At 33.8% G+C, this 13,979-nt stretch overlaps 2 protein-coding genes across 2 annotated transcripts; both read left to right on the forward strand.

Moving 5' to 3' along the window:
- The first annotated feature begins 1,645 nt into the window (after positions 1-1,645).
- On the forward strand, positions 1,646-2,092 carry LOC113772509. Its single transcript, XM_027317121.1, has one exon. It carries the CDS (start codon positions 1,747-1,749, stop codon positions 2,014-2,016), a length of 270 nt encoding a protein of 89 aa, XP_027172922.1. The 5' UTR covers positions 1,646-1,746; the 3' UTR covers positions 2,017-2,092.
- A 7,670-nt stretch (positions 2,093-9,762) lies between these two features.
- LOC113772520 lies at positions 9,763-10,209 on the forward strand. The gene has a single exon (XM_027317131.1). The coding sequence runs from the start codon at positions 9,864-9,866 to the stop codon at positions 10,131-10,133; it is 270 nt and encodes an 89-aa protein (XP_027172932.1). The 5' UTR covers positions 9,763-9,863; the 3' UTR covers positions 10,134-10,209.
- Positions 10,210-13,979: the final 3,770 nt, after the last annotated feature.

Below are 13,979 nucleotides of genomic sequence, written 5' to 3' on the forward strand. Positions count from 1 at the left end.
AGTCCTACAAGAATTGATGGTCCTTTGTGGACAATATATAGCATAAAATGCTAGTGAATGAGCACAAAAAAAAGAGGCCAATTTCAACTGAATACAAAGGCAATGAAAGAAACGTGTCTTCATCAGACTATCGTCGGAGCTCATTTCATGCAGGCACATCATTGAGGATGAAAAATAGAAACTATAATGGGTGTGGATGGAAAGCAACAATTAAAATTTTTTAAAGCAAAAAAAAAATTCCTGGCAGGTTATATTTTGGTTGTTCTAAGTATGGCTATTTCAAGTGGTTTGATGGCAATGTAGCCAAAGAAGTGAGTAGTCGAAGACAAGAAGATCCAACACAAGTTCAAATATCAAAAAGCATCGGCAACAATGTAGTGTCACCGACCCAAATATTGATAATGATCAACATGAGTTTACTAATTATATTCATTTTCATTCAGATTGTAAAGTTCATTTGAAATATGGATATAATTGTAAGAATGTACCACAAAAAGTGTCTTGGTAGTTATATAGTGGCAGAACTAAAAGGCCATAAAACGGTGGATTTAAATTCATCTATGATATTTAGTAAGAGTTTATCTACTGTGATTCAAAATCAAAGATTCTAGATGTACAAAGCACTATAAACTAAATAAACTAAAACAAGTCTTAAATATAATAAACAACAAGGTCATACACTTCAAACTGGTTGAATACCCATAACAAGCAATCCAAGGCAAGAAAAACATGTCAACAAGGTTATACACTTAATGGCGCCAAATTGCATATAAAAATACTATACTTGGAAAACTAGTCTTTTCCCCATATTTTTAGTATTTTAGGGATTGATTTTGTGGGCTGTTGAATATGACAACTGGTCATATCAAAGTGAAAGAGGAGGGCACTGTAATTTTTTATATTGGAAGGTATTTATGTGTAATTGTCAGAAACTTCAGGGGAGGTTTCTGAAATTATCCCTAATATTTATACTATATATAAAGGGAGCCTTAAATTTGATGTAAACTTTTTTTTGTCATCTTTTAGATTTCCAGCTTCACCCTCTCGATCACTTAATTATACCACCATATTGCTAATCAACTTAACCACAAATTAACTTTCACCCCAATTATCTAAATATATATTGCCTACATAACTACCTACAAACATTGTAACCAACAAGTTAATTAAAATTCTATTAAAGAACTATTTTTTTGACAAATATTCAAAAAACTAGTAAAAGATCAAAATTTATTTATTTTTTGTGTGTATGAAACAGAAAATTTTACACTAAATTCTTCCATATAAAGGATTGTTCCTAAATTCCACATGCATCGGATGTGCCCTTATCACTTGTTTGAGATAATATGTGTACCCAAACATAGTAATTTGCTTCTAGTCTTTGCTTTGTTCGGTAAAATGGATTAAAAAAATGAAAAATACCCCACTCGACCTTTACAAAACCACACTCCCCAAAGTCAGTGGATAAATACCACAGCCCATGAGCCCACTAGAAATTTAAAAAACCATCTCCAAGACCACTGGAAAAGCACCCAGCCCCTGGTTTCTGCAACAACTTATTTACACAAACTTTTGAGATGACAGAATATAAATATGGCTGCACTCCCCAACAACATCAGCACCAAACAAACATCTTCTCAGAATTCAGAAAAACATCTCTAGTACCCAACCAAGCTTCAAGAGTTCCAGAAAGACTGCATCATCAACAAGGAATCTTTACAGTTTTAAAATTTGTTCTTGCTGAAAATGAGTTCAACAAGCAGGGCATGGATAGCAGCAGTGAGTGTAGGAGCAGTGGAGGCAATGAAAGATCAGGGATTGAATAGGTGGAACCACACCATGAGGTCAGTACACCAGCTTGCCAAGAACAACCTCAGGTCCCTGTCTCAGACCAAGCAGCTTTCTTCTTCTGCATTGGCTTCATCAAGCAGTAAAGCTAAAGATCAAGAAAAACTAAAGAAGTCTGAAGAATCATTAAGGAAAGTCATGTACTTGAGCTGCTGGGGACCAAATTGATTGAGCCCCCCCATTAGTACTACTAGTTTGTGATTTTTACATTTATTGGGGTGATGTAAAACAGGAAATTTTGGTAATTTTGTACCTACAAAATTGTAAATTTTAAAATTTATGGCATTTTTTGCCCAATGAATTGGAATAGAAAATTGATGTGATCTTTAATGTGCAATTTCAGTTATCATTTCTTAATGGGGTTAACTGCATTAGCATCTCGAGGGGGAGTGATAGAACTAAGGGGTTGAGTTACCTAGTTAATGTCCTACTAGTTGAATTGAGTTTCGAGGTACTTTTTTTTTTTGCACTGGTTTTGCTAAAAACTATCAGTTTATCTTTTTTAATTAATAAAAGACTATTACATAATTGAAAAGCTCGATGTGAAACGATTATAATATACTTGAAGCTAAAAAGAAATATTTCCCTCAAAAAAAATAAGGCTACAAAGAAATAGTCAGCAATCAATTTGCCGGGAAAAAAGAATGGGTGACATATTGCAATCTTGTTTTCAATTGATTGGATTAAAATGTAGGTAGGTAAATCCAAGCCGCCTTAATTGACAAGAGATATAACGAGTGATAAAATTGTGTGGTCAATGTATTGGCAAACAACGCATGATTGAGAACACAGACAACTTCATTAGTAGTTGTATTATTAGTTGTTTAGGCCCGATAATTGAGGATATTCACTTGGCTTTATTAAATCCGCATGTTCTCAATGTATTTTTGGTTTCGAAAGAGGCTAATACATCATTGGTTTCTCAATGTATTTTTGCGTACTGTTTAACTCATTATGCAAAAACTGTCAATCTTTCTGAAACTTTGTGGAATTCACCTCCAAGTTTTGTCAATCAAATCATGTTGGACGATATCTCGACTCATTAATAAAGTTTCTTTGTTTTATATATAAAAAAAAAAGTAAACATGACCTCGTTTTTAATTAAATTTCAAAACTTAATTTTGGATTTTAATTTAAAAAAAGTTATTTTATTGTGTTCTCAATTGTTGTTTATATTTTGATTTTGAGTTTTTTTATCTTTAAAAAATTAAAAATTAGTAGCATTTATTTTGATATTTTTATTTTAATTTTCCAAAATTAGTTCTTATACAATCAAAAACAGTTGAGAACATGGCCAATAACCAGTTTGTCTATTTTTATTGAATAGGAAGGACTTAGGTGTATCTCAATGTTAATTACTTAAGTATTAACAACGCTTGCACTCAAGATTAAATCTCTTATACATGAAAATCTGTGGTGGGTAATTCTCATAGAATTAACCCATTGTAGCCATACACTTGTTCTTCTATTTTTAAGTGTTCTAAGTTCTTTCTCAAATTTTGGTATTTTCGCGTCGGTACTTCAATGATTTTTATACACGCGCTACTTTGTACAATGACCATAACTTACAAGTTCACCTTAACGGATTCCGTCACCTTTACAATTTAGTTCAAAGCATGAGGTGTCGTATTGTATATTTTGAAACCATAAGGGACTTTTCTGTATATTAGACTTACCACAGGGGTATTTTTTTATTTTTTACCCTAAACTTTTACGTCATAATTATGGACAGGATTGTAGTCATCTAAGAGAAAATAAAAAATAACTCCTAATAGTTGATTACCCTCTCTATGCTAAGTCAAGAAGAAGACAGTTTAGATAGAGTATTATCAGAAATATTATTTGGAATAATTATTATAATATTTTTTATAATGTATATGCAAGATAAAAATAGTTGAGAATATTAAAAAGGGATAATTTCAGAAACCTCCCCTGAGGTTTCTGACAGTTTCACTCCCCTCCCCTGTGGTTTCTGAAATTCCACAAACCTCCCCTGTCAGATGGTGAGGTCCCATTTCTTACATCATTTGTGTCAAAAAGACTTAAATACCCTTACAATTTTGTTAATATTTTGTGATTATCTGAAAGCTATTAGTTAAGTTAGTTATAAACACAATTAATGTAATTAACCATAAATTAGAGTCCTAAAAACGAAAATAGAAAAGGGACCGTTGTGAAATGGCGCCAAACTTAGGCGCCATGTTCTTGATCTGATTGACATAACAGCTTGAAAGGCACAGTGCATATAGAAGCAAGAAACTTGGTCTGTTCCCGCCATTGTTTGTGTTATAGCAACTGAGGTTGATGGTTGGCAAACAAACTTGTTGATTCTAACATTTGCTGAAGAAGAGTCTCTTTCTGGCAAACAAACTGCGTTACCAGGTAAGCATTTAAGATTTCAGAGACTGTTTCAATATTCCTTGGTAGCTTACTTCTGATTTGGTTGTTGTTTGTATAAGCTTGATACATGTTTGCTTATGATTTTCTGGTTTGTCACGTGACTTGGTTTGCTAAGCCTCTACCAGTTGATGCTTGCTTGATTCTATATTTCTCGTCTGACTTGGGTTGTTTGATATAGTTAGATGCCAAACCTTAGTAGCTTATGCTTTCTCTGTAACTTCAGCAACCAATGTTGCAAGATGGTTAATTTTGTAACTAATATTTTCTGTAACTTCAATAACTTCAGTAACTTCAGTAGGCTATGATTGTCTATTGTAGGATGGTTAACACTGATGTTCATGATATTGTGCTCCATTGTATGGGAAGAAAAGTAAGAGTGGCTAAGGTAAATCCCAAGAGTTACATGTATTCTGACTTACTAAATGACGTTGCTGAGAAGGCATTGCAAGAAATGTCTGGAAATGTCAATCTACTGGTGCACATGAGATGCGAAATACCTGGTACAGCTGAGTACTTAGATGTGAATGATGACCAATCTGTTGCTGAAATGTTCAAGGTGCATCAATCTCATATAGTCATTAATATACAAGTGTTGGAGATGGATATCATCCCTGCAGAACAGAGTGACAACTTCCTAAACAGAAATGTAGTAAATGAGCATGAGAATTTAAGAACTGAAAAAACTGGTAGAGGCAAGAATATCGAAGTTCATGAATTAAATTGTGAGACTGAGGAGTACATTTGTGATTCTACTTCTGATGACTCATGGAATCAAGGTTGGGACAGTAACAATGAGGATAATTTAGGTGATGAGCATTGGTCTGTATCCCAAAGTGACAGTAGTGATGATGATTTTTCTGACTTTGATGACAAGGAAAATGAGGATATTGTACCTGATTCTGAATCTGAACATGAAATAGATCCCATGAGAGAAGCCTTAAGAGCCAAGATGTGGACTTACAACCGAAAAGAAGACATAGAGTTTAAGAAGGGACAGCTTTTCACAAATGTTGATGCTTTTAGAGCAGCATTAAAGGATTTTGTGATCCAAAAAGGTTTTCCCCTACAAAGATTGAAGAATGAAAAAAGCAGATGTACAGCCAAGTGTGGTGTTGCTGGATGCAAGTGGAGAATTCATGCCTCACCTTTAGCAGATTCAGTGACGTATATGATAAAATCATACACACCAGAACACACGTGTGTGATGGACAGCAAGAATCGAGAGGCCACCTCTGATTGGATAGCAAAGAAACTTGTTGCTGTGATAAGAGATCATCCAGACATTTCCAGAAAGGGGATTGAAGCTGAGATGCTAAAATATGGTGTTCATCCTAGCAAACAACAAGTATACAGGGCAAGAGAAAAGGCCAGGGAAGAAATTGAGGGTACACATGCAGCTTCATATAGTAAGATACCAAAATATGCTGTTCTTCTAAGGCAGAGCAATCCTGGCAGCTTATGCAAAGTTCATTATGACAGACCCAATTTACTTGTCGAACCAAGATTCTTGAGATTGTTTATAAGTTTCAAAGGTCAGAAAGATGGTTTCTTAACTGGTTGTAGACCTTTTATTGGTTTCGATGGTTGTCATTTGAAAGGCAATTTTGGTGGAGTATTACTCACTGCTGTAGCATTGGATGCAAATAACTCAATTTTTCCTATTGCATTTGCTGTGGCTGAATCTGAAAACAAAGAAACCTGGAGCTGGTTCTTCTACTTTTTCCAGGAATTCTTTGGACCATTTCATAACAGTGTTCCTTTAACATTCATGAGTGATAGACAAAAGGTATAGACCTTATTTACTTTACTATCATGGCAAATGTCTCATTCTATATGTCCAGCTATGCCTATTATTTGAATGGTTTTAACTCAATTGCTGTAGGGATTGAATCTTGCTTATGAGGAGCAAATTCCATTAGCTACTGGACGGTATTGTTGCAAACACATCTGCAGCAACTTTAGGCTTCAATTTCCTGGAGTATTACTGAACAGTTTGTTCTGGAAAGCTGCTAAGAGCTATGATGCATTAGGCTTCAATGAAGCAATGGCCTCCATTAAAGACATGAATGTAGAAGCATGGAGATACTTATCAAAGATTCCACCTGCATCTTGGGCTAGGCACGCATACTCAACTGAGATAAAGTGTGACCATGTCACAAACAATTTTACTGAATCTTTCAATGCATGGGTGGGAGATTTAAGAGCTAAACCAATACTGACTCTTGCTGATGGTTTAAGGAAAAAGCTCATGAAAAAGCTGCATAAAAGATATCACAAGGCCTGCACATGGAGCTCTAATATCACTCCAAAAATCACTAAAAAGCTGAAGGAAATTGTTGGACTGTCTAGGAGATGCTCACTGCAAATGGCAAGTGAGGAGATATTTGAAGTTGGTGATGTGGACAGAGAATACATTGTCAATTTGGCCCAAAAGACGTGTGATTGTGGTGCTTTTCAACTGTCAGGACTACCTTGCAAGCATGCTGCACTAGGCATTATATATAGAAGACTCAAAGTAGAGGCTTACTGTGATGGTTGCTTCTCAACAGAAATGTGGATTAAGGCATATAGTGGCATAATTCACCCAATTCCTCATGAGAAACGATGGCCTCCATTACCTGATGTCACTCCAGCAATTGTCCTACCACCACCCCTGAGGAGAGCTCCAGGTAGACCAAGAGTGAATAGAAGGCGAGGACCTGATGAACCAGCTTCATCTCAGACAAAGAGGTCTACTACTCTGAGATGTAAGAACTGCAATGCATTTGGCCATAATAAGAGAACATGCCAAAGAGCACCTGTGAGAGGAAATAACTCTACCTCGCAAACAAATCAGCAGGTTCATAACTGATTTCTAATATTGATCATGTTACTTTGTTCACCATACTTAAGATCATGACATACAACTTAATGTACAGATTCCTAAGAGAAGAGCAAGGCCTGGCAGGGGAATTGCAAACACAGGCTTGTCAGGAGCTGTTCTCTGGGTAAACGTTAATTTATTATATGTTTAGTGAGTGTTGAAACTGTTTACTATCAAATTAACAACTGTTAACTACCAAATGAGGAGATTTTCCTAATGCAGGATCACATAGAGGGTAGTGTGCCTGTTGTGATTTCCAGTCAAGGCAACAATCCAAGCCCATCAACTGAACCTGGTGCAACTAATATTCAAGCTGATGTACAGACAACTATGGATGCTGCTAAGAGAAAGGTACATCCAGTTGCTTTTTGGTCATTTTTTTTCATTTTTGAGTTGCTCACCCTATGCACTTGTCCTATATCATTTCAGAGAGGAAGGCCCTCAAAGAAAGATGGAACATCTGCTGTAACTAACATCAGGAGGAGAACTTCATTTGCAGCTTCACAACCAATGCCATTAATGCCAATTGCTGGTGCCAATTCCACCAAAAATTCCCACTTACAAACTTCAGTGAGCACCAATACATCAGCTAATCATGAGTCGCACAATCTTAGCAGCAGCTATAGCTTGAGGTTTTAAATAGTTAGGCCTCCCTTGTCATATATTGTTGCTAAAAGAATACTGATGTTCTTTTGAATCTGTTTACGATTGGAGATACTTTTGTCATTATTAGTTTTGCTGAAACTTTACTGAAATGCTTGGTGCAACTTTTGGTTTTGTATACCATCTATGGACTTAGTACCTATACATGGTCTTTTGCCTGACATTTGAATTCCAAGCAGCAGTGTAAATTCATTAAAGACATACATTTTGTATCTTTGAAGTAAAGTGCAAAATGCAGGGATTCTACACGTTCGAATTCTTTTTGTATGTACAGATTGTATGGTGTTGTCTTAGTAAGATCATAATAGACAACGTCTTGCATGCACATATGAATAAACTGAAAGTGAAAATTTGAATAAACTGATTTCATTAAACTGACTTCACAATTTGAACAAACATATAAATTGCTAAGAATACAAGGTTAAGTATCATTAGCTTTGTCACTATGGAGTATTATTCTTCAACTCTACCAATTTGGACTTGTTCTTCCCTTTGCATTGATGAATGTCTGCGTTCTCTTTGGCTGCTCACCTCTTCCTCTTCTGGACCTTCATACCATTCAAAGAATCTGTAATTTGTGCAACAAAAGTACAGCTTGTGTGGATTCCGTTGACTCTCAGAAATTTTAATAGTTGCCTTGCGATTACATCGACAATATCTATTTCTAATTGTAAATGATGTAGGTGAATTCCAGAATTCACCTCTGCTGCTTGAACTGGCCATTTGCGTATGTGTTTGTTGCTGCTGCAATTCAAGATGGAACACCAAGCACTTCAGTTGCATCCAACACCAAGCATTTTAGTTGCATCTCACAGATTAACATTTGTCTGTTGTTGTTTGTTGCATCTGTGGCTGCTGCATTTTACTTTGATAAATAGCCTTCGGAGTTGGCCGTTGCATGTAGACGTTAGAACTGGCTGCCAGAAAGAGCCGTTGCATTGCATTTGTTCACTACTCCTCATTGTAATCAAATCCATGATTGGTCTCACTTACACCCCCTCAAGTTTCATTCTTCTTAAATTCCCTCATTTTTCTTCACATTGCATTAGCTATCTAACCCAAGATAATGAGGGCATTTGTGGAATACACTTGTTTCTCTCTCCAACTACTAATTTTTTATTGTTTGTATTTTGAAATTGGGTCTATTTTGGCATCCCCTATTTAGTTTTAGGGGAGGTTTGTGGAATTTCAGAAACCACAGGGGAGGGGAGTGAAACTGTCAGAAACCTCAGGGGAGGTTTTTGAAATTATCCCTATTAAAAATTATACTTAAAAAACGTATTGATGATGTAAATAAAATAACATCTATACTATATATAAAGAGAGAGCATTAAATTTGGTGTAAACTTTTTTTTTTTGGTCATCTTTTAGATTTCCAGCTTTACCCTCTCAATCATTTAATTATACCTCCATATTTCTAAGCTAACCAACTTAACCACAAATTAACTTTCACTCCAATTGTCCAAATATATATTGCCTACATAACTACCTACAAATATTGTAACCAACAACTTAATTAAAATTTTATTCAAAAAAAACTATTTTTTGACAAATATTCAAAAAACTAGTAAAAGATCAAAATTTACTTGTTCATGTATGAAAATTTTATACTAAATTCTTTCATATAAAGGATCGTTCCGAAATTCCACATACATCGAGTGTGCCTTTATCGCTAATTTGAGATAATATGTGTATCCAAACATAGTAATAATTTCTTCTATTCTTTGCTTTGTTCGGTAAAATGGATTAAAAAAATGAAAAATACCCCACTCGACCTTTACAAAACCACACTCCCCAAAGTCAGTGGATAAATACCACAGCCCATGAGCCCACTAGAAATTTAAAAAACCATCTCCAAGACCACTGGAAAAGCACCCAGCCCCTGGTTTCTGCAACAACTTATTTACACAAACTTTTGAGATGACAGAATATAAATATGGCTGCACTCCCCAACAACATCAGCACCAAACAAACATCTTCTCAGAATTCAGAAAAACATCTCTAGTACCCAACCAAGCTTCAAGAGTTCCAGAAAGACTGCATCATCAACAAGGAATCTTTACAGTTTTAAAATTTGTTCTTGCTGAAAATGAGTTCAACAAGCAGGGCATGGATAGCAGCAGTGAGTGTAGGAGCAGTGGAGGCAATGAAAGATCAGGGATTGAATAGGTGGAACCACACCATGAGGTCAGTACACCAGCTTGCCAAGAACAACCTCAGGTCCCTGTCTCAGACCAAGCAGCTTTCTTCTTCTGCATTGGCTTCATCAAGCAGTAAAGCTAAAGATCAAGAAAAACTAAAGAAGTCTGAAGAATCATTAAGGAAAGTCATGTACTTGAGCTGCTGGGGACCAAATTGATTGAGCCCCCCCATTAGTACTACTAGTTTGTGATTTTTACATTTATTGGGGTGATGTAAAACAGGAAATTTTGGTAATTTTGTACCTACAAAATTGTAAATTTTAAAATTTATGGCATTTTTTGCCCAATGAATTGGAATAGAAAATTGATGTGATCTTTAATGTGCAATTTCAGTTATCATTTCTTAATGGGGTTAACTGCATTAGCATCTCGAGGGGGAGTGATAGAACTAAGGGGTTGAGTTACCTAGTTAATGTCCTACTAGTTGAATTGAGTTTCGAGGTACTTTTTTTTTTTGCACTGGTTTTGCTAAAAACTATCAGTTTATCTTTTTTAATTAATAAAAGACTATTACATAATTGAAAAGCTCGATGTGAAACGATTATAATATACTTGAAGCTAAAAAGAAATATTTCCCTCAAAAAAAATAAGGCTACAAAGAAATAGTCAGCAATCAATTTGCCGGGAAAAAAGAATGGGTGACATATTGCAATCTTGTTTTCAATTGATTGGATTAAAATGTAGGTAGGTAAATCCAAGCCGCCTTAATTGACAAGAGATATAACGAGTGATAAAATTGTGTGGTCAATGTATTGGCAAACAACGCATGATTGAGAACACAGACAACTTCATTAGTAGTTGTATTATTAGTTGTTTAGGCCCGATAATTGAGGATATTCACTTGGCTTTATTAAATCCGCATGTTCTCAATGTATTTTTGGTTTCGAAAGAGGCTAATACATCATTGGTTTCTCAATGTATTTTTGCGTACTGTTTAACTCATTATGCAAAAACTGTCAATCTTTCTGAAACTTTGTGGAATTCACCTCCAAGTTTTGTCAATCAAATCATGTTGGACGATATCTCGACTCATTAATAAAGTTTCTTTGTTTTATATATAAAAAAAAAAGTAAACATGACCTCGTTTTTAACTGATTTTCAAAACTTAATTTTGGATTTTAATTTAAAAAAAGTTATTTTATTGTGTTCTCAATTGTTGTTTATATTTTGATTTTGAGTTTTTTTATCTTTAAAAAATTAAAAATTAGTAGCATTTATTTTGATATTTTTATTTTAATTTTCCAAAATTAGTTCTTATACAATCAAAAACAGTTGAGAACATGGCCAATAACCAGTTTGTCTATTTTTATTCAATAGGAAGGACTTAGGTGTATCTCAATGTTAATTACTTAAGTATTAACAATGCTTGCACTCAAGATTAAATCTCTTATACATGAAAATCTGTGGTGGGTAATTCTCATAGAATTAACCCATTGTAGCCATACACTTGTTCTTCTATTTTTAAGTGTTCTTTCTCAAACTTTGGAATTTTCGCGTCGGTACTTAAATGATTTTTATACCCGCGCTGCTTTGTACAATGACCATAACTTACAAGTTCACCTTAAATGTTTCGATCCTAATATTTAGAATTAGAATTCTCCTCATTCTAGAGAAAATAAAAGTATACATCAAATATGTATATTGCTAACCAATTATGAATAAAGTAAATAAAACTAAGGGTTATTATCACTTTACCCCCTTAAATTATATCACTATTATCAGTTTACCCCCTAACGTTATCTTTTAGTCACTTTACCTCCATAAGTAATTGAACTCAACATGTTAAGAAATTTTTGATAAAAGTACCCTTTTATTTTATAGCATTACTACATTGTTATTATCACTTTATTCATTTAGATTATAGTGATACAATCACTTTAGTTCTAATATTATTTTCTAAACATTTTACCTCATCGTTAATCTAACTAGTATGGTCAAAAAATTTTAAATATATTTACCCCTTTTATATATAATTAAAAATAAAAAAGTTGGAATGGTTATTCTTCCTTTTTTTTCACTTTAAGAGATCGAAAAACATAAAAATAAAAGGATTTTCTCAAATTTCTTTTTTTCACACTTATTAATACTCGAAAAAGAAAAAGAGATAGGATAGAATGAGACAGAAAATTAGATTTTGTAAAGAAAAAAATAAAGAAAAGTCTAACATTATCGTCTTACTTTAAGGTTGTCGAGATTAGGATTGGAATTTGGTAGTAAATAGAAAATTGAAATAATTTTAAAATAATGAAAGTATTCAATTCTTTCTTATGTGTAATTTTTTAAAAAGGAATTGAGCTCTCTCTCTCCCTCTCTCCATCTTTCTATTTTTTTTCCATATTAATAAGATTGCCTGGAAGAAAAAAATTAATTCTTTGACTTTTTTCTTGATACTAAAAACGAGAAGAGCCACTCTAAATTTTTTATTATTTTTATTATGCAAAGAGGAGGGTATTTGCTTCTAAAGTTTTTTAACTTGCTAAGTTGGTTTAATGGCAGGATAAATTGCCTAAAAAATAACTTTATGGGGTAAATTGATAATGAGGCTATAGTTTATGGAGATAAAGTGATAATAATTTTAAGGGTTAAACATATCTTTCCACTTTAATTAACAAACTCCGTTAAATTTGACCGTTAGTCTTGGAAATAAAGTAACTAAAAGATAATGTTAAGGAGGAAATTGATAGTGACACCAAACGTTAAGGGGGTAAAGTAATAATAACCCTAAAACTAAAGTTGTACTAAACTGGAAATAAGATTACACATAACGCAATATGCAAATTTTGCCTTTTTGAATGTCTTAGAATTTTCTTTCGAATTTTGTCAAGAAAACAGTGGTGAACAATTTCCAACAATCTCATTAATAAAACTCTTTTGTTATATTTAAAAAATTTTATTAAAATGGAATTAGTCTTTTGTATATTTGACTAGGGGTGTCAATTGGAATTTCTAAATCAGGTTTTAACGAATCCAAATTCAACTCACAAATTATATGGGCTTTTTGATATTTAGGCATTCGGGTTTTACGTACAAATTAAAATGTTCAATCTCAATTCTCATTGTTATATGAATTTCAAGTTCAAATCGAACTCGACTCAAACTCATAATTAAATATACAATTATATATAATATATTTTATAATTATGAACACTATAAATTTATATTTAAATTATTATGTCATAGATATTTATAATTACACACAGACTCAGATATAAGCCGGGTCTTAATTACAATGAAGTATTGTGCTTCCTTTCTCTAAAAAATTCAGAGCACAGTAATGCATTTATCTGATTTGGAGATTCGCTCTCCAACTCTTATAAAAAACCAGTTAGGCTCATCCTCTCTTTTAGTGTAGCAGCAATGTAGATTGTTGACCGTAGCCAAAAAAAAAAAAAAAAGTTAGATGTGTTTCAACTCAATAAAATTTTCTAGTTTCCAAAAAAAAAAAAAAGTATCATAACATACTTAAAGGTGCACTGAGGAATATCTCTTTATACATGAAAATCTATGGTGGCCACTTCTCATAAAATTCACCCACTATAGCCATGCACTTGATCCTTTAAGTGTTCTTTCACAATTTTAGAATTTTCCCTTCTTTATTTAAATGATTTTTCAGCCCTCACAATAATTTTTGGATCCGAGGCTCTGCCAGGTAAGTAATTGCACTATATAATTTGGACACCGTCACAATAAAAATAAGCACCGACAAAATAAATATAGATACTAAAATACTAAGTGTAAAATTAAAACAAATTTTTGTCATTCATTAAAATTTATATCCAAAATTAATCCATTTTATTCAAATTCAAATTAAGCCGATATGCTTTCCATCGATTGCTTGCTAGGTGCTATTGATCTGACAATTGCAGGAAACAAGCCCCTATTTTGTACATTGAAAGTGTGGTAGAGTTTTAAGTGGCTTGTTTCCAAAAAAATCCAGGCGGGTGTGCTGTGCACCCATCTAGTCCGGTGGTGGTTCAGTTCCCTCCGGGTTATTCCCGGACCTA

The sequence above is a fragment of the Coffea eugenioides genome, chromosome 5 (assembly GCF_003713205.1).
Source record: "Coffea eugenioides isolate CCC68of chromosome 5, Ceug_1.0, whole genome shotgun sequence".
NCBI lineage: Eukaryota > Viridiplantae > Streptophyta > Magnoliopsida > Gentianales > Rubiaceae > Coffea > Coffea eugenioides.

What these genes read in the sequence shown, in the direction of transcription:
- LOC113772509 (XM_027317121.1), top strand. Translation starts at nt 1,747, where the DNA reads ATGAGTTCAACAAGCAGGGCATGGATAGCAGCAGTGAGTGTAGGAGCA.
- LOC113772520 (XM_027317131.1), top strand. Translation starts at nt 9,864, where the DNA reads ATGAGTTCAACAAGCAGGGCATGGATAGCAGCAGTGAGTGTAGGAGCA.